The 21,690-nt window shown below is 32.2% G+C and overlaps 1 protein-coding gene across 1 annotated transcript in view; it reads left to right on the top strand.

Moving 5' to 3' along the window:
* LRP1B (LDL receptor related protein 1B) overlaps positions 1 to 21,690 on the top strand; it is a 1,722,250-nt gene that overhangs the window by 1,665,923 nt on the left and 34,637 nt on the right. The window contains exon 85 of the mRNA XM_054699700.1: positions 17,806 to 17,980. Coding sequence (XP_054555675.1) covers positions 17,806 to 17,980 — 175 coding nt within the window. The remainder of the gene's footprint in view (positions 1 to 17,805; positions 17,981 to 21,690) is intronic.

The raw sequence follows: 21,690 nt of genomic DNA, 5'->3' as shown, positions 1-21,690 counted from the left end.
CCAATTAATCCTTAGACAGAGGTTAAATAACTTGCTCAAGGTCCCGAAGTAGTAATATTATAGTCAGAATTGGAACCCAGGAGTTGTTGATCAAGATGTCAACAAATGTTTCTGCAGTATGGTGATGCTGTTCTTTGGCAGCAAAATAAGTCTGTGGACAGTGTCATTAAAATGATAAATCCAACAACTGACAAAAGCATAATAAATTTAGTATCTATTAGATGTGAGTCGGCAAGGTTCAGTGGACCCGATGTTCTGTCAAAATTGTATCTTGCATATACAAAGTCTTCTCTCTATAAATGAAGGAATGACAGAATGGTTCATTACAGTGCCTAATTAAACGTCCATTAGTGGGAGGTAAAACATCAGTTCTTAGTTGTGCTGAGTAAAAACATTTCACAACTCTAATGGCAATATAAAATCCTCAGATTTGAAATGCAAATTAAATTTAACAGCAGTGGCCAAGGGAGAAGAGATAGGGATAAGTATAGCAAAAGCAAAATTAAGTGTCCTTTGAATAAGGTGTTTAAGAACAACTACAACTCCGTTTCATGTTATTTCAGAACAAAGATTTTATGATATTCTGGAGTAAATTAAAAAAAAAGACATTTTAAATTTAAACCTGAATATTAAATATGAGGTCAACAGTAACTGAGGTCATTTGTAATTAAGGGGTAATAACATTAGTGTAAAAAGGCTAATTGTGACCAATTCAATCTGGTCTAAGAGCCAAGTATTAAAATAAAATAGCAATCTGTCTGTCCTCTCATTGATGCTTTCTGAGTCCTCTAGTCTTTTGCTTGGGAACCATTATTATTTTTGTCCTCCATGTCTTATTTCCTTTGTCTCAATTTACTAGCTCCTCTTTCCCCATCGATGGGATGACCACAAAGTACTTTTTTTTGGTACTTTTCACTCAACATTAATATCATTAAATTTCTTGACTCCCCGTCCCAACAGTACATGAAACAGGTCATGGTATTTTACAAACTCATCAATCTTGGAAGTTAACTCAGTGCCTGAACTCGATAGATAGTATTAGACATATGAATGAATGTAAACAAGGTAGTGATATCTTGTTTCCAGACTGTAGGGTCCACTTCTTCTCTTTTTGTATTATTTTATATTGAGGTAATGTTGGTCTCCATCACTGTTTGTAAAACTGTTAACTAGTTTTACAACTGCCTCTCATATTATTTTTTAATATTCTTTCTCAAAGTAAAAAAAAGGCTAAATACCTGTCTATGGTACTAATGCAATAAAAAATATAATAGGTGAAATCATTCAAAATGTGGCATGATTAATGGGAGAAACACAAGAGTATTGGGAGATCAGTTGTTTTAAAATCAATTAGAAGAATAGGTTCACACCTCTTCAGATTTATATTACCACACCACACCCACCACCAAAGTACTCATAGTCTTCCACCTGAAGTTCATTGAGCCCCTTCTTGCCTTTTATCCAGACTCCCAACTTTTCCTATAGTAACCTTAATTCTATAGTTAGATTGCTAGAATTTGTCTTTATTTAGTTTTGTCTGTTCCCTTGTTTTGTTTCTCTATATTCCACATGAGTGAGATTATCCAGTATTTGTCTTTCTCCTTCTGACATACTTCACTTAGCATCCATCCGTGATGTTTTAACATCCATCCATGATGTTATAAGTGGCAATGTTTCATCTTTTTTAAATAACTGAATAATATTTCATTGTGTGTATGTACCACATCTTCTTAATCTACTCACCTGTCATTGGGCTCTTGGGTTATTTTGATAACTTGATGATTATAAGTATTGCTGTTTAAAAAGCAGATATATGCACACACACACACACACACATCCCTTTGTATCATTAGTGTTTTTATAGTCTTTAGGTGGATACCTAGAAGTGGAATTCCTGGATAATATGGCAGATCTATTTTTAATATTTTAAGAAACCTCCATACTGTTTTCCATAGGGACTAAAGCAGTTCCTATTCTCACCAACATTTTGGAGGATTCTTTGTTCACCACACCCTCACCAGCACTTGTTTCTTTTTTGATATGGACTATTCTCACAGGTGTGAGCTAGTATCTGATTTTGATTTTGATATGCATTTCCCTAGTTATAAGTGATGACAAGCATTTTTTTCATGTGCCTATTGGCCCTCTGGAGGTTTTCTTTGGAGATGTGTCTTTAGCTCTTTTGTTCATTTTTGATTAAGTTGTTTTCATTGAGTTATATGAGTTCTTTGTAGATCTTGGATACTACCCCTTCTCAAATGTATAAAGTACAAACATTTTAAACATTTTCTCCTATCTGGTAAGGTGCCTTTTCATTTTAATGATAGTTTTTTTTTTTTTTTCTGTGCAGAAGCTTTTCAGTTTGATGTAATCTCATTTGTTTTTGTTTGCTTTTTTTCCCTCTTGCCTTTGTCAAGGCCCAAAAGATATTGCTAAAGTCAATGTCTTAGAATATTTTACCTGTGTTTTTTGCCAATTATTTTACCATTTAGGGTCTTACATGCATGTCTTCAATCTATTTCAAGTTAACTTTAGTGTAAGGTACGCGATGGTGGTTTAGTTTCATTCTTTTGCATTTGGCTGTCTTGTTTTCTCAGCACTATTATATACTATCGTTTGTCATTGATTAACTATCCATATAAGTGTTGCTTTTTCTCTTAGTTCCAGTTGTTTTCTTTACTCTACCAAGTTCTCACTCAAAAGCAAGGACTAGAGTTCTGGACCCCCTGTATTTACTGTCTCATTAAGACCCGTAAACTATAAGAAACTGTGTTTTTGTGTTTTCACAAAAAGATATATTGTTTAAAAAATATATATTGTAAAAACAGAATTAGATTTGATTTAATGTTTGTGAAAGAAAATAAGTTTCTTTTCTCATGTGATCATGATAGAAAATAATGGGTTAAGGGCATGAAATGAAATAATTTTATTATTTTACTCTAATTTAGAGGATACTATCAGTTATAAAAATGATATTGAAGAAACTTTTGACACAATAGTAAAACTAGAATTACTAAAATCAGATTTTGGCTTTAATGTTAGGCTGTCATTTAAAAGACATATAAATATAAAAGGGAAAAGATTGAGGGGAAAAATGAAAAGTAAATAAATATCGGAAAGTGAGTTAAATGTTTCCAAACAGAAAATATGTCACATGTGAGTGAAAATGTTTATTTTGATTATCAAAAGAAATATATTCAACTGTTATGTATAATGGGTATCATTTATTGTTCTAGGTGTTAGGTATATACATCAATATAAAAATTCCGGGATGACAGTTGACCTACATAATTTTTGGTGTTTAAAAAGCTAAATGGGATATCTTTCAAAATAAAAGGTAGACAAGTTGAAATTTAGAATTATATAATAAAAAAGGATTAGTAAAGATTAAAAATAAACTTTAGTTGATGCTATATACAAGCACAATATTAAGTTTTCATATATGATTCAATTTCAAATTCCAACAACGTATCTATAAAGTAACTGAATAAATTTCTCATCTCTATGTCATGTAACTTTCCTTGTAATTAGTTTTTTCATTTTTTTATTTTTATTTCTAATAGATTACACAAGTATTTGTTAAATAGCCAGATATATATAAAAAAATCACACTTGGAATCTGTGTAGTTATATTTATTAATTTTATTTAGTATTACTGAAAAAAAATCTTTGCAAATATTACTCTTGCTAGCATCATAGCAATGTTTTTCCATGCTAGCTTCACTTGATTTTAAAACAACCGATCTCCCAGTACGTTTGTGTTTCTCCCATTAATCATGCCACATTTTGATGATTTCACCTATTATTTTTTTTATTGCATTAGTAACATAGACAGGTATTTATCCATATTTTCACTTTGAGAAAGAATGAATATAAAAAAATAATATGAGAGGCAGTTGTAAAACTACTTAATTGAAGGTTGAAATTGCCTGTCACACAAGTGGTGGTTAATAATTATCTAATTGGCTTGACCAGTTGGGAACTCTCAAAAAAAAAAAAAAAAAACAACAACAACAAGGTTTCCCATGAATAGAAGCCATTTGTGGCTGTTATTCTGACATACTTGGTGTTAAGTGAACTGAATGGATTCACTTGCCAAAAAGAAAAAAAAAAAAACTTATCTACAAACAAATTACATATTTGAAAACAAGTTAGCACATACATCATATATAGATAGATACAAATTAAGCAATAATATTTACTTGAGGTTTACTTTAAACAAGCAAATTGTTTCTCATTAAATGTCTCTAAATTGCAGTGATTTATGTAAGATTTGGAATGTCAACTGACATGCTTTTAAAAAAATATCATGAGTCAGGAATTTTTAAATGCTTTAAATGGAGAAAATAAGACTCCTATCTTGTTAATATGAAAACTTCATGTTTAACTAAATATTTCATCTTTATAAACTTGCATAATTATGTTTTATATAAAAGATAGAAGCTGTTTTGATAGTTTAACAGACTGCTAGTAAAAATTATGTTATCTTTTATATCGGTAAAAAAATGGCAGGAAAGCTAGTATCCAATCATCAACTCTTGAAGTTAAAAAAAAAAAAAAAAAAAAAAACTTCCCAAATCTATACTCATAGCTTCTAATCCCAGCATAAAAAAGTTAAAAAAAGGGAGGGAAGATTTATAATTTACTTCATAGTGATAGTACCAACAAAATAAAGAACAGATCTTTGTCAAAATCAGAGCAGTAAATTCATAATTGCATTTGTTTGTTCAGTTACAATCTCATGAAGGCAAAAATATAATTATCATAGGTTTGATTTAGATAAATGCATATATTTTAAATCTAATATATTTTCCAACAAATGAAATAACATAAAAAGAACAAAGTTGAATAAAAATGGGAATCCCAGAGATAACCAATAATTTTTCATAATATAGGTGCTTAAATGTGTGAAAATTAACCATGAGGAGAAAAAATCCATTTATTGGGGTTGCTCCCAAATAGCCAGCTACAATTTAAGTTTTGCACACTCTGAAAAACAGAAAGTCATATGGTTCATGACAGCACAGAGATTAAGCTAAAGGTCAGGTAGTTAATCTTGCATTGTAAAGTCTATAATCCCACCTGAAGATCCATCTCTAAATCCATGGTAATAATATGATCTAATTTTCAACATGATGAAATAATTTGCACTTTATTCATTTTGAGGACTAAAAAAAATCTATATTGTAATGATTTTAGGACAAGCCTTCCTTGAAAATCAATTGATACAAATAGTTAGCATAGCTTCAGAAACAAACAAATTGGACCATGTAATGAAGGGCAACTCATTAAAATGACTACTTATTTACAGTCTGAAGTTAAGAACAAAGGTCACTACCCCAGTATCTTCCAGACAACAACTTATATGTTCAGCTCCAGATTCCTGTGCTTCTTATATTGAAAGGTAATAGGGACTTTCTGACCTTTTTAAGAATGTATTGCCCAGAATTAACAAAAACATAATATAATCATTAATACATGACATAATAATATATTATAAAATAATATTATATCATGTGTATTCTACATAGTATATATTATGCATAAATTATGTATATTATACATAATTTTATATATATTTGTATACAAATTATGTACATTATACATAATTTCAGTGATTTTCTGGAACTTCATTGAATACACATTCTATTTTTGTGTGGGGTGTGACAATATACATCTGAAGAGGTGAGATCCTATATTTCTGATTCTTATACAGTTTTGAAAAATCAGTATTACTATAAAAAATGAATATGCATTTCTCTCTCCTGAAATTTGTCAAGCTAGGATCCAGATTTGAGGAAGAAATACAGGGTTTTAGAGGTAATGATATGGAATTAAAACATTCTTTCAGAATCATTCAGAGCTACATAAAGTAGAAACTTATGGACTAAGAATAGTATTCTTAGGTTTTCAAATTTGTATTTTCAATACAGGTGAAACTCAGTTACATGATGAATGGAAAAGAAAGACAGTAATACTTTGCTTTTCAGACTTGTGAATTTCAACTTTGGGAATCTTTAAGAAGAATCCTTTGTGAATTTTCAAGTCAAATGCAAATGTTTATTTTTAAAATTTTTAATAGATATTTTGAGTGTCTATCATTTTTAATATGTATTTTGGATAATATATACTTAGGCTATATATAATCTGTATAATGATAAATTTAGTAATGTTATAGTGCTTATAAATATGATTTCAGATGCTTTTTAAAAGTAATTTCTGAGGTGATCCATGAATTTAAAATGAAATTTTTGTTTCAATCATATGAAAATAAGTAGATCAAACTTTTGAAGAAAATAGTTTCTTGAATAAGCATGCTCATGTTAGGTCAGCTACAAAATGAAACATATTGGACACAGTTAAATTTACTAAATCTAGGTAATGCCTATAACTGGGAATTTGGCTGGTCACATCTGTCATTCTCATTGCTGCTTGGAGTGTGTGGTAATTGATTCATTGATCCGGCAACTGAGTGTTTCATGAAGACACTAGATATCTGAAGTGACCCATTGGGACTTGATCTGTCTTTGTTCCCTATTTGCTTCTATTTCCCTCCTTCCTCTTCCCAACAGAACATACTCATATACATCCAACAAACATGTCTTAGTTGCAGGAGTGGTAAAACTAATCTTGATCCCATCTGTACATAAACTAATAATTACCTTTGGGGTTTCAAAATTTGAAAAATCAGCAGTATGATTTTTGTTCTCTGCCTTCTGAAGTTCTCTGCTTTCCAAGGAGCAGTGCTAATCCATTCATTCAACAAATATTATTAGAATAATATGTACCAACCACTGAGGTTCTATTCCGTTTAGTCATGAATAGAACAGAAAACTGCTCTCATGGTACAATTTGGTATTTTTTAAATAATCCACAAACATGTTAGCTCTCGGTGGTAAGAAATGAGATGGTGAAAAGCAGACAGGGTGAATTAAGAGCCAGACTACTACCTAAAGGGAGAGAAGAGTCACTTAACTCCCTCTATATTGGTTACTGTATCAGTTTCTTGTTTCAGTACCCTTTTGTCTACTGTGTGTACTAAAGAGCCATGACTTATATCCTTAAAGTTGAAATAAGTTATAAGGTTGTTTTAGAAGAATAATACTATTTATAAATAAAACATCTTAAATTATTGATTAATGATAGTAATGCAATGCATACTCCTAATCATGCAAAAGGTTAAATACTACTAATAAAATTCAAGTGATTTTCTGTGACCTTTGAATTATTCTGAGTCTTAGTAAAGAGGAGAGCTAATTATTATATATTAATAATATATTTACCCTTAAATATCTGACCTAAAAGAAACTTGCACATTTGACCAGAGCAAATCTTTGATAACTTGCTACATTTTACTCTGATCACATGATCTTTTCTGAGTGACCTTCTCAGTATTTTAGTGATCTCTGATTAAATAGTAATTACTTCTGTATGAGCTGTGTGTTTTCCTTCAGATTATCACACCAGTGTAGGTACCTCTCTGTATATAGCTATACCAATACCAATGTATTGCTATAGAAAGAGATATAGTATGTATTTTTCAAGGTAACATATTGAAGGAAAAGGAAGGTAAAGTGAGTTAAGTGTACCAATAATCATACCTTTAACATTTAGGTTTGAAGTAAGTAACTTGAAAATAGAAAAAGGGTAAGATTGAACTATGGAAAGAAGAACAGAGACCAAAGGAAAGAAATTTATATATGTAGGAATACATGAGTTTGTCTAGAATGGCCTCATACTCTCCCATATGTTTCACTTCATATGTTGAAGTGGAATATTCCCTGACCTCTAGTTAGGCTACAACTCTACAACATGATAACAAGAGATTCTCTTAAAAATTGTTTTCTAAAAATGAGGTATTTATACTCTGAATTATCTTTTTAAAAAATAGTCACATGTCCCAATTAACTGAAACATTTATTGATCTTGACTTTTTTCAACCACATTAGCTTTGAAGTACAGGCAGTCTGAGGGTATCTGTGATGATAAATCAGTAGATACAGTTAACACAATGTTTGTCCATGAATTTTATCAAGTTCCCATTAATTATACCTTAATATATACTCAATGTCCTGAAAGGGAATTGAGGGTCTAAATATGGCAAATGGCTTTTTACTGCTATATAGGTACCACATATATTTGTATGCTTCATTTTCATTCTATTTTTTGTCATCATATGCTTATTCAGGCTTATTTGGTTTTCAGTTAGCCTCATCTGGTAAACCATATTTAGATGTCACCTGCACGTCCGCTTACTTTCAAGTCTCAAAAGACTGTCTACTTTATAAATAGTTACTTGCCGAAAGCTTCATAGTGGGACTGCTTTAAAAATAGAGGAACAGTCAAACCAGGACATTAAAAGCAAAAGTTATATAGGTTTCTCTGATATATGAAAAAAAAAAAAGCATAGTCATGATAGTTTCATAAGTTAATTTTGGACTTCTACTAAAATTACAAGCACTTTGAAATAGTAGCCTACTGAAAATGTAAATTCTGGTGCTTTTCAATTTCCATGTCTCACTCAGATAAAAGTTCTGATAAGTTGGTTTTCTGAATTTTACATTTTCCTTCTACTTGGATACTCAGAAATGGCACTGTTTGCTCATGGTGAATTTTATTTTCATTTTCTCTATAGAAATATTTGGGATATATTTCTTTTTAGTACTAGATTACAAAATGCTAATTTTCTTAGACATAATCTCCTGATGAAAATTTATCAGCCCTAATCAGAGTTTTGCACACATTTTCCCCTAGTGAATATTTAATTACTGTACCTGGATTCAATGTTTGCCTACTTTATTAAACTCAGTTCTGAAATTAGAAGATGTATTTAGGACTTTGCAATAAGTTTAATTATTAAAATGTCTTAAATAGTGTAAAGCTTTTGAGAAATGTAAAAAGAATACATTATAATATTTCTTAAATCTGTTTTACTATTTCCCTATTTAATCTGTCAAAGAATCTCTCTAAGCAGATTTATACAAGTTACTTTATTTCTTTTGTCTCCTAACCCATCCTAGATGAAAAACTCACTCTAGAGATTGAAAGGTCACACTCTCTCTTGTTAACATATCTAGGAATCTTAGAACTTTGCCAGAAAATCTTCCAAATATTTCACCCTACATGAGGTGTCAGTTAATGGTAATACTCAGCCATGTTTAATGTTGTAATTTCTTGGCTGTTTTTTGTTGTCGTTGTTCTTCATCTGCAACAATCCGTAGTTGATCTTGTCTGGTAATGAACAGCACATATGTAAAAGAACACAGTGTTATAAACCAAATGTTAGTGTCTAAGTTGGGAATGGAAGCTGAAAATGACATATGAAATGTGAATGTTTGGATGATAAGGGGAAGTTCCTGTTATTGAGCTCTCATAATGCAGGTCTAGGTGTGTCAGTCACTCCTGGGTCTGAACTCTGACATTCTCACTGATGGTTAGACTCTCAGTAATCCATGTAGCTTAGAGGTATGTTCTGTTTCAGATACACATCAATGAAAGACATCATCAAAGATAATTTAAAATTACTTCTTGATTTTATTTCTGAGAGCTATATGAATTGTTAAATAAGGAAGACAAAATTTTATTCTCTTTTTAATTTGAATTCTCCCATTTATTCTACGATCTTTGACAAATTGCCTAACCTGTCTGCTTCAGTTTTGTCACCTGTAAAATGAGGATAAAACCAATTCAATGCATGAGACTCTAACAGTCACATGTGTCTGTCATGTCTATCATCATCATAATCATTTCCATCGTTTTACTGCAAAACAGGCACTAGTCAGTTTTGATGGTATTGAGAAAGGGAATCCTGACATAATCTTACTCAGATCTAGTAATCTGTTGTTTAAACATGAACAAAGAGTATCTTGGAGAGATAAATAACTCAGATGAAGTCACATCATTAATGAGAAAAAAGCCTGGACTAAATTCCCAGGTTCCTCATATTCTGGCTAATATTTGTCATGGTCTATTTCTTATTTTGTCATCCTAATGTAAGTATTCACCAAAAGTTCATAAAATACCATTGTTCATTCTCTTGGAAATTATCCTATATTTCATACATACTTGGAAGCAGTCATCAATATCCCTGCAAAGAGAATATTAGCAAAATTCATAAAATGATTCCCCTTGTGGCACAATTAAATAATTGTGAAGGTGGAGTGTTAATTGCATTGAAAATGGAGCTCAGGTATGGAGTGCAGTTACATCTTTTGAATTACACCATGGATTTACTTTTTCCTCTTTGTGATAGTATCCAGTCCTACTGTTAAATGTATTGTCTTTTGTGTGTGTTTGTGCAGTTCTAAATTATCAAATATTTACTTAAATTATGAATCAAAAAAATTCAGATAACATTTTTCGAGGCCAGGTGGTAATAGAAAAATTGATGGACACATATCTAATTGTGTAATCTAGATCCCTGAATAACTTCTGTAATACTGATTAAGATTCTCCAGTATCCCCAATATTCTTACTGAGTACCTTCAGTCCATGTAGGTGGTATTATTTAGTGTGGTTTTATTATTTTTTAAATAAATTTCACACTTCACTATTACAATGTGAATAGCCCTTTTGCAAATGTGAGTTAATAGCTAAATAGTTTTGATAATTACTTTTTCAACAGAAAGGAGTATTTGGGAAAGAAATTTGCAGCTAAAGATTTAATAGACATCTGTCTCACCATGAATATTCATAAACCTGTTTATATACCTATATATGTACATACTTTTATGTAGTCTTTTAAGATACTGTAAAAAAATGTAGAAGTATTTCCTTGTATTTCTGATTGCTTGAAAATGAAAAAAAAAAAAGAGAAGGAAAGATAGCAAGACAAAGTGCAATAATAATCTCCCTTGAACATTACTTCATTTGTGTTGCAGAAAATAGCCATTCATTTATTCTCCAGTTACTATCTACCTAATTACCATATGAATATTCTGTAATTATATATCCATCATTGTCCTTTAGTTAGTTAGATTACATGATTGTGTTTGGTGCTACCATGCAGTTCTTAGTGTAATTACTCTTAGAGGTTATAACAATTTTTATTGTGAATATAAAGTGCTATTATATAATTTCATGGTAATCTCTACTTTCTTAGCACAGATTAATTACATTTCATTGTTGCTTATCATATGCAGCACATCTCAATTGTTATGCCATTCATGTCAGCAAAATCCTCAAAATTTAGATGGGATGATATTCCAAAGGAAAGAAGATTTTCTTGGTAGCAACGATGCTAGGCTCCTGCCACAGTGGGCATTATTCAGATTAATTTTGGTTTCGGTCTTTTTTTTTAACATTTCTACTGAGTTCTCAGCTCTGTAGAGATGGTGTTTTGTCTGTATTTTTGGGCTTTCTCACCAGCTCCTACTATACAATCAGGCAACTGCATGTCCTCAATTTTGGACCTACCATATACATTTTCTCATCATGTTTAAATTGCTGAAGTTGTTTAAAAGGAGATGAAGCATCTTGTACTGCCAGCTTCCCTTTTCTCAAATTCAAACTGCCACTGCTCCTGCTAACTTCTTACCAGTCATATTGGCTGACGCTTCTATTTTCAGTTTTTTTTAAGATTTATTTGTTTGTTTGTTTGTTTGTTTATACAATCCCTGGGTACAGTGAGAAGCATGGGAGGGTGAGAGAATTCACCAGAGCCAGAGCATAGGACAGAACAGGCAGACTGACGAAATACACTGCTGAGGGGAGCAGCGGGCGCAGCAGGAGAGGTCTGCGCCACCATGTGGGATCCTTGCTAGTGGCCAGGGATTGAACCTGGCACTGCAGAGGCTGTGGGCAGCTTTGCAGCCCAAGGCTCAACCACTGCGCCACCAGGGGAGGCCCTATGTTCAGTCTTTTTTATCATTTTATCTTAATCACTTTACTATTTCATCCCTCCCAACAAGCCTTCTACCATCTTTTAACCTGTGTTCTTTTAGTCTATCACTTTCTTAAAACTTTCTTTGTATAAATATTGTGTTAAATTTAAATTTTGAATGAGAAAAGACTGTTGCTTGTGTGGCAAAAGGAGTGTGCAAGTGTCCATGTCTGTGTCAGAAATTGAAAACAGTTCCTTTGCTGCACACCTTGAAGTTAACCAACCATCAATATTCTTAGCTCTAGCTCTATGAAATTTCTAGTTTATAGCTGCCTACTGATTTATTATCAACATTTCATTTAGTCAAAACTGACATCTTAAAAAGAAAGTCAAGACATAAAGCTTCCATAAAACTCATACAAATAATTGGTAATCATAGTGATAGGTTAACAAAAAAATGCACCAACATATTTAAGAAAATGTGTCTCTTAGAAATCTTAATTTAAAAATGGCTTTAAAGCATTTTTGATACTTTAAGGGGTAATCTCAATGGAATAAATATATTTCGATGCTTTGGAAAATGAAAGTGTTCTTCCAATGACTGCTATGTTTCTCTGTTTATTATAGACCTCATTAGGTAGGGGCAGTAATACTAGAATCAAAGCAAACAACTACATACTAATGGACCCTTTCATATATCATTCTTCTTCATACTTTGCTAAATTTCTGCTAGATTGGGAAGTACTAATGAAGTATTCCTTTGTTTTGGTAAATAACTGAAGTGATATTTAGAATTTGAACAAGTATAATAATAATTATTTGAGAGTACATAGAAGGGTGAGACTGAAAATGTAGCTTATATTAATATAAATATTTTATAGATGCTTATAATTCAAAATGAATTATAACTGTGAAGAAAATGAGAGAGAAATAGGTAGTATTCCTTTGACTTATTTTTTTCTGCATTTTTTTTCTTTTTTATTTTAACATTTATCATTTTTAAAAATTTTTTAGACAATATTTGCTTCCCCCCATCCCCTCAGATTGAGTCCCCAAAGAATTTCCTTCCCCAAGGCACCCTTGCACCATCACCACAGTCCCCTGTGCTCCTCTCTCCCTCCCTCCGATCCCTCTCCCACCTCTTCCCCTACAGTATGTCTCTGGTAAATAATTGTCTGTTTTTGTTTTGATGTGTTTTGTACTGTTATTATTTTTTTACACTGATGTCTTATTTGATTCCCCTATATTCCTGCTATAAGTGAAACTTTCCGATATTTTTCTTTTTCCTTCTGGCTTATTTCACTGAGCATAATTCCTTCTAGCTCCATCCACATTTCTGTGAAAGGCATGAGTTCATCTTTTTTGATTGCTGAATAATATTCCATTGTGTATATACCACATCTTCTTGGTCTAGTCATCTATTTTTGGGCATTTGGGCTGTTTTCAGATTTTACCTATTGTAAATAGTGCTGCAATAAACATAGGTGTACAGGTGCTCTTTTGAATCACTGTTTTTGTGTCCTTTGCGTAGATCCCTAGTAATGGAATTGCCAGATCATATGGTAGCTCCATTTTTAGTGGACTGAGGAACATCCAGACAGCTTTCCATAGTGATTGGACCAGTTTGCACTCCCACCAGCAATGTAGGAATGTTCCTTTTTTCACCGCATTCTCGCCAATATTTGTTGTTGCTTGTTTTTTTGATATGTGCCATTCTTACTGGTGTAAGGTGGTATTATTAACACTATATATGATACTGAGACAATTGCAGAGAAGGCAGATTTCAGTTGAATTGTCCAATTTAGAAATAGCACTGTCAGTGTTTCAGAATCTCTCCTAGATGTTAGCATAGTATATATCATGATTAAACTTGAGTTAGCAGAGAATACTTGAGGAATGATTTTGCCTTTTAGTTATAAGCATTCAATACTTAATGTGGTAGTTTAAACATCAGACCCTGAAGTCCCTCATGTATGTATGATCTTCTCTCTGCTATGTTTAGGAATCTTGAAGATAAACTTGAATAAACAGGGAAGGCTTCAAGTCAAAGAAAGAAAGGGGGGGAGAGGGAATAAGCATTCATAGAATTGTGCTCTTGAATCCTTACAAGAGTACAATAAAAAGTTCAGAAAAACGCACTACTCAGAAATTTCTGTCTGTGCCATATCATAAGTCAAGTAGTGGGACATGGTCAAAAAATTTCATAGAAAGATAGTGGGAATCAACTCTGCAGGTGTGGCATACAGTGAATGAGTCTGTGTCCCTGAACTTAAACTCAGCATTGAGTGCTAGCATGTGAACTGGGAAAAATATGTGCCCCATTTTAATATCTGTGGAGAAGGAGTTCTGAGTTTAAAACAGTTTCCGCCTTTTTAGTAGGAAAAAGTGGCAGGCTTAACAGCATGCAATTTAAAATTATTTGTTAAAGCATAAATTCTAATATCTACTTCTATCATAATTTCATATTAAGCAATATTTTCTTTTACATTATGTGAATTCCATTTTTATGTCAGGAGGCCAGTCAATAACAATGAATAATATGCATCTGACATGCTATGAAAAAATAATGAAAGCATTAAAGAGTGGAGAATTTCCTTTAAAGCATACAAAGTAGACCATGAATTCCTTTAAAAAAGTCTATAAAGAGAAAAAAAATATTTAACATAGTTAGCAAATTAACCAAAAGTTCTATAATATTATAATTATTGCTTGTATGCCATTTGCTTATGATAAAAACCTTTCTGTAAAGGCATGATATACATAGAAAAGTTTAAAATCACAAGTACACAGTTCAATAAAATATCTGCAGTTGTATCCACCACTGCAAACCAACATTAAGGTGAAGAGAAAACATTGGTACTGCAGATGCTCAGCACTATCCTTTCCCTTCTCCCCAAAGATAATTCCTTTTTAATTTCTGAAACCATAGATAGTTTTGCATTTTGAACACTATATAAATAACAAGTAGTATTTATTTCTTGTGTTTGGCTATTTTCTGTCAATATTATTTTTGTGAGTTGGATTCATTCATGTTGTTGCTTACAGTTGTTTCCTCTGTCCCTCCCTCCCCACCTTCTACACACACACACACACACACACACACACACATATTTATATTCAACATATACATTGTACAACATATATGTTTATATTCACTGTATTAGAGAACCAGCTATTCTTCTTATGATGGACATTTGGATTATTTTCAGTTTGGAGCTAGTTCTGAAAAAATGTTGCTGTGCTTGTTATGCATATGTTCTTGGTGCACATGTGCATGCTTTTCTCTTGGATACGTATTAAGGGTAGAAGTAAAAAGGGATAAGGTATGGGTACATTCACACTCATTAGATACTGTCAGTTGTTTTCTAAATGGGTTGAACTTACACTCCCTCTAGTAATATATCCATTTATGTTCTTTATTGTCAGTTTCTTGGGTGGGTGATCATATTTCCTTGAAATGTTGATTTGTATTTCCTTTATTGCTAATCAATTAGGTGCATTCTCATGTATTTTTAATCTTAACCAAAACCAGATTGAAATTATAATCAAAATTATGTATAATTAGTAAATTGTAGGTAAGTTTTTAGTTTACACTTTAGCAGTCTCGGTAAGTACAAACTATATCCTTAGCTAAAGTGTGATGTAGGGGAATCATAAAACTTCAAAATAGTGTCCTCCCATTGTTTTTCTGGTTTATTGGGTCAGTTTTCATGAATCAAAATTTTAGATCAAAAGTTGCATTTTAGGGGCCTCCCTGGTGGTGCAAGGGTTAAGATGCAACCTATGAAGCTATATGCAGCCACTGTAGCATGAGTTTGATTCCCGGCCAGCCAGGGAGCAACTCACATGGTGCAGCAGACCTCTCCTGACTCACCCACCGCTCCCCTCAGCAGTGTACTTTGGTCATTCTGCCTGTTCTGTTCCCCACTCTGTCTCTCTCTCTCACCCCACACCTGCCCCCGCCCTGCACCTCTGGCCTATACCCCAGCTCTTGTATGCATAAATAAATAAATCTTTTAAAAATTGCATTTTAATTAGGTCTCACAAAGTTAGTTAAGAAACTATTTTAGTCAAAGCAAATTAATTTAATAACTATTAGACAATATAGTCCTTCTGCCAACCAGCACTATTATCTCCAGATCATTTTCCTTATATTTCTTAGTTCCCAAATTCTATTTGCTCAATTAATCCCATTGGCCCCATTTCAAATCTGTGAATAAGAATATAGATGTGGGTGGTGGGCTATAAGGACACTGGAATTTTTGTATTTCAAATAAGCCACCTATATAATTTTTATAAATTATCCACTTTGGAAACTTCTGAATAAAAACATAAAGGTCTTGGAAAGATATATTAGTCAACTACTATATTGTCAGTTCATCCAGGATCAAAAGATGGAATTTAAAGTAATGGGGGAGGAGGGCATTGTTAAGAGTCCTTTGTCAATGAGAGGTAACTAGCAACCTGCCCAGTGAAAAGTTGTTATTTAATGTTTTCTGCATTGACTGGGGGACCGTGCTAGATGATCATGTAGTCAGCTGCTAATACAGTCCTTAAAACAGAAGTTGTGTTTTATACATACCTGCCATACTTAGACAGACACCATAATGGTCAGATATAAACATTGACTGAATTTTTAGGTTTCCAAGCCTCTCACCTTTTGAAAAAGCTTCTTTTCTTAAATATAGCCAAAATCCATATTAATAGATGTAAGCATTGAATATCATTGAGGGTTTTTGGCATAATGCAACAGCAAGCATAAGAATGCTTGAAATAAATTTCCATAAATTTGAAGAAAACCTGTCAATGGAAGTAATTTCTGTCTGATTTAATAAAGTGCTAGGTATATATATACAAATACAAAATTTTAAATTATGTTTTAGCTTCCTTTACCCATTATAATTGTCTTTGAGCAGGCTAAAGTTTATAATTTATGATCATTATCACAGCTAATCTCATTTAATAGAACTTTACAATTAGGTAGCTGAAAGGAAACTGCAGCTTCTAAACAAAAAGTCTGGATTGATATAATCAGTTCACTTGCTTAAGATTATTCATATTACGAATTTCAATATCTTCAATGTCATAAATTATAATATATGCATATATAAGCATAGATTTGTTTGTTTTTAAAAATACTGAGACAGAATGTCTAATTACAAAGTTACTGTGCTTATTATAATATTAAGTAGTCTTTGTTTTATTATTCACATTCAAAAGGTATGGAAAGATTTGGGAAAGTCTTCCTTTGTACTTGAGAAAATTATTTGTAATGTTCAGTTTGCTCTTTCAAAACAATGATCTCAGAAGTAGGAATATTTTCCCTTTGAGGGGGAAGTTAGGTATTGCGTGGAGGGGGCTAATAACCTTTACTTCTGTTAATCACTTTCCATCCATGATAGATTGTCATTCATTCAGTCCACATTTCAAGTTACTCAACAGGCACATTTCTTTGTCTACTCACCTGCCCAAGAGTTTGGAAAATACCTGGTCCTGTAATAGTGTTTTTAGAAGAAATGTTCTTTTCCACACAACACTAAGGGCTGGTACAGAGGTAGGAATTCCCTACCCAACACATACTACTCTGTTCCCTGGATGAAAAGAGCTGTGAGGAGAGGAAGTGATAAATGACATGTCTAGAAATCTTGAGGAATTTCAGACAAATAGTAGTCTTGTTCATTAGAAAGAAACCTAAGGAACCTCGTTAACTTAAGTGTTAAAACTCAGAACCAAAAAAAAGTTTTTAGCTAAATTTATACCAATATAATCCATCTCTCTTAGTCATATAAAATAATGCCTAATTCTGGAAAATAGAGAAAACAATAGTATTAGAAAATTTTAGTTACATATAATAGAAGTTCCTTTTGAAAATTAATGAACCCATTGATTAAGCATTTTTTAATATTAAGTGAAATGATAATATTTGTTGTGATTGAAGAAAAACATCTTATAATTTCCTTTTGTCCATTTTTCATTCTTCCTAGATATCTGTCACCACTACTGTGTAAATTCTGAATCTTGTACCATTGGGGATGATGGAAGTGTTGAATGTGTCTGTCCAACACGCTACGAAGGACTGAAATGTGAAGTTGACAAATGCATAAGGTGCCATGGGGGGCACTGTATTATAAATAAAGACAGTGAAGATATATTTTGCAAGTAAGTAGACATGCAACTTAATCTATAAAAGCATTTGAACCCAAAAGGATGTGGCAATCCAGCAATAAACTGTGGAAGCATTATAAATTATCTTTATACTAAAATTTTAGATGACAACCATTGCATAATTTTTATTTATTTTTATCTAGAGATGAAGTTCAGTTCATTTCAATTAAAACTAAACTTAATACCTATTATGTAACTCTGGAGAATATGAAAATTCATCGTGCAATGATATGATCAGACCATTCCCTATGTTGAATATTCTTAAAAGTGTATAAAAATAGTGAAATGCAAAAAGATATTTTTAGTAATCCTAATAGTAATAATTAATTTAAATAGGTTAAGTTTTTAATTGTTTCATGATTGTTATCATCAGTGTTGCCTTCTTTTAAAGTGATCCTGTGGGATAGATGCAAAAGGCCTATCTTATAGAAATTACTTTAGTCTTTTTGTCCCCTTAATCTGACATTGAACATTGTAGTCCAAAAGATTTGAAGAAATAATATTTCCTAGGAAGCAACTACAACAAAAAGTCCATATTAGACTAGACGTTTTTCCATTCACTTGCTCTTTTGCACTTTGACTTTAAGATCAAGAGAACGGAAAACAGAGCTTCACAGCTACATTTTAATGTCATTCACTTTCTGTCATGAAGCAAGTTTATGCCACTGAGGTTAGAGATCAATCCTTACTCTGAAACTCTTTCCAAAGCTCCAGTTGTGCAATTGGTTAGTATGGTGCTTATATGAAACTCTTTTAACAACCTTTTAAAAGAAGCAATCATAAAGAACCAAACTCTATCACTTGTCTTGCTAGAACTAGAATAGTGACAAATATGAATGAGAAAAGCACATCATAAAGTGGTCATGACCAGCTTCCACCAAGATTGCTCTGTGAGGGTGCCAGCCCTGAGTTATGTTGATCTGTTACACAGGTCCAATAACATTTTACTACAGACAGCATTGGCATTTTTTTTTTCTTGCTTGCTTACTCTCATTTTAAAATGAACTCTAAATGTGTTTTGTATTGTCATTATGAATGGCATTTACTCAAACCCTCAAACTGGGTCATTAAAAAATGCATGTTTTTAAATAAAGTAATTGAAATTATGACTAATTATAAATCTGTGACTTTGATAAGTACATTAAAACAAATGTACATTTTCAAATAGACCAGAAAAATCATGTTCTCTCATAAAGCTCATCAGTCTTTGTGATGAAACTTTAGCATGACAGAACTTTATTTCAGTTGGTGAGAATACATTTTTCTTCATGTTCAATGTACCACATCAGGAATGAGTGGTAAAATTTTCTCACCCACTCCACTTTGCCTGGAACAAGGCCAGTCATCTAAGGGAAGCTGTGAGTCACAGTTTCCTGTTCAGTTTACCTTAGAAAAGTTGAGATGAGACCCACCACTATGCGGAAGGTCACTATGAGGGAGAAAGGACAGGCCAGTCAGGGGCCTCAGTGCTGTCTGCTGTGCAGAGGAAACTGGTATCTTCAACCAAGAAACACCAAAGTCTCATAACCTGAATAGGTTGTTCAGATACACCAACATAGTTTGTGTCTCCTAAAAGATCTTTTTGGAAAAAAAAAAAAAACTTATGTAAGAATAGATGAATAACAGTCTTTTACAATGAGTAGGTAGTGGAATTTTCTAAGTAAGAATACAATAATTATTGACCTATATAATAGGTTCTAGAACATATGGCCTGGCAATATAAATAGGACTTCTTCAGTATTCCTTATCTTGTAAGATTGTTTTTATTTCTTTAGTAACTTTCAACTTAGTCTCAAATGAAGTTTACAGTGATGTTGGAATTCTGTTTCATAAGCAAAGATCTTTGAGTTAAGTCAGTCACCAATGAATTAAAGTAAATAATTATTATTTAGTAGGAAAGTTTAAGTCACCATGTGTACTTGTGATGACAAATAGTTTTTCTATATGTGTTGTCAACTAAAATAGTTATATTGTCAAGTATATGAGTATAATCTTTAAAGCAAAACTACTTATACATTTTCTCTCTTCTGGAAACCTAAGTAAATCTTAATGAAGAAAGATTCTATCATAATTTTGAAAAGCAAAAATAATGCTCCGTGATGTCAGCTGTTACGGAAATTCTTTGTGTGTACTAGACAAATGATAATTAACTCTTGGAAAGTGATAGATCACAAACTTTATGTGTATGTGATTGTATATGTATGTCACACATACTTCTAAGAAATGAAATTATTCTGAAAACTTACATCAAAATATCAGCTCTACTCTTTGGTATGTTATAATGATTTGGATAATGTATGTGTCACATTTGAAATATCTACACATTTCTTTCTTCAATTTAGGATTTAAATGCAACCTTTAAGAAGGAGAAAAAAGGCATTTTTTTTTTATAACTCTTGGAAGCAGACCTTAAAAAGCAATTAGTAACTGGGATTTCATAGCAGATATTTGGTATATAGTTATCTTTTTGTGAGAAATCCTTTAATGTATAATGAGCCAATTTTTTCCCTTTGACACTGTCCCTTTCATAGCAAAAGAAATGGCAAGATCTATATCAGGTAGCAACACCTCTAAGTGTGTACTTGCCTCACTTACATCCATACTTGGATGCCTCTAGAAATTCTAAAAGATGTGATATTTTCTGTTAATTCTTAAAAACTTTAAACTATTGACCTTGATAGGTTCCATTTTCACATATCTCCATATGTTGACACATGGAGTACATGGATGACTCATTATTTCTATTCATTTTGGAAAGAAATGTTAATTTAAAACCCGGGTTCTTTAAAATTATCTTTGCATTAAACAAGCACCTGGGGAATTTTTAACCAGGTCAGTGCATTTCCAGCAGCCATATCATCCCCCTGAGGTCAAATAAATATGCACAGAATAATTGAACTGCAGGATTGCCAAACACTTATTTCAGACGTCCAGCCTATCATTGGAAATTCCCCTTGGATGCATGTACTGCAGTAGGTATCCATTATGGAAAGGATCCAAGTGATTAATCAATGATATTGTATCTTGATTTGTTTGTCAAGATTATGCTCAGATTTATCTGTGATGCCATTGATTGCTTCATAGCACTGATTGCTAACATGATGTCATATCAGCGTTTTGACATGAGCCGTACCAATTCTGATTTGGGTCAACGCTTATATGATTCTATTATCATACTTCTCATAGAAGAGGACCCTCAATAATTTAGATTGTGAATGCATTTTTCTCCTGACAGTTTTCATGGCCCCTCTAATAGTATTTTTAATGTGTGTATGTATATATGTGGGTTTGTGTATGTGTCTGCAGATATTTTAAAACATAACATAGAATGGAAGAAATTTCTATATTTTTCTGATTATTATTCTTGTTTTCTTGAGTAGCAATAGTCATATTGTACATTCTGATACCAGACAAGTATTATACTGTAAAGTAGAATCGTTTCTCTTGAGTTTTTCAACAAAGCCTATCTCATTAGTTTGTTGTCATCTTGAATACTGTTCCTGTAACATTACTGTTTATTTCTGATATGAATCACTATGTGTATTTTCTGTTAAAATAAAAAGAGTTTGACATTAATGACAATATCTGTTCAAATAGAAACAATGGAATAAAAGTGACACAGGATATACTAAATTTTGCTTCAACATGTGAAATCTAAATCTCTTGACAATTCTTTTAAGCAGGGTTTTGAGTTTAAAAGACTT

The sequence above is a fragment of the Talpa occidentalis genome, unplaced genomic scaffold, assembly GCF_014898055.3.
Source record: "Talpa occidentalis isolate TD23 unplaced genomic scaffold, MPIMG_talOcc4v2.1 talOcc4.3, whole genome shotgun sequence".
Lineage (NCBI taxonomy): Eukaryota > Metazoa > Chordata > Mammalia > Eulipotyphla > Talpidae > Talpa > Talpa occidentalis.
This window is presented reverse-complemented; position numbering and strand designations above follow the sequence as displayed.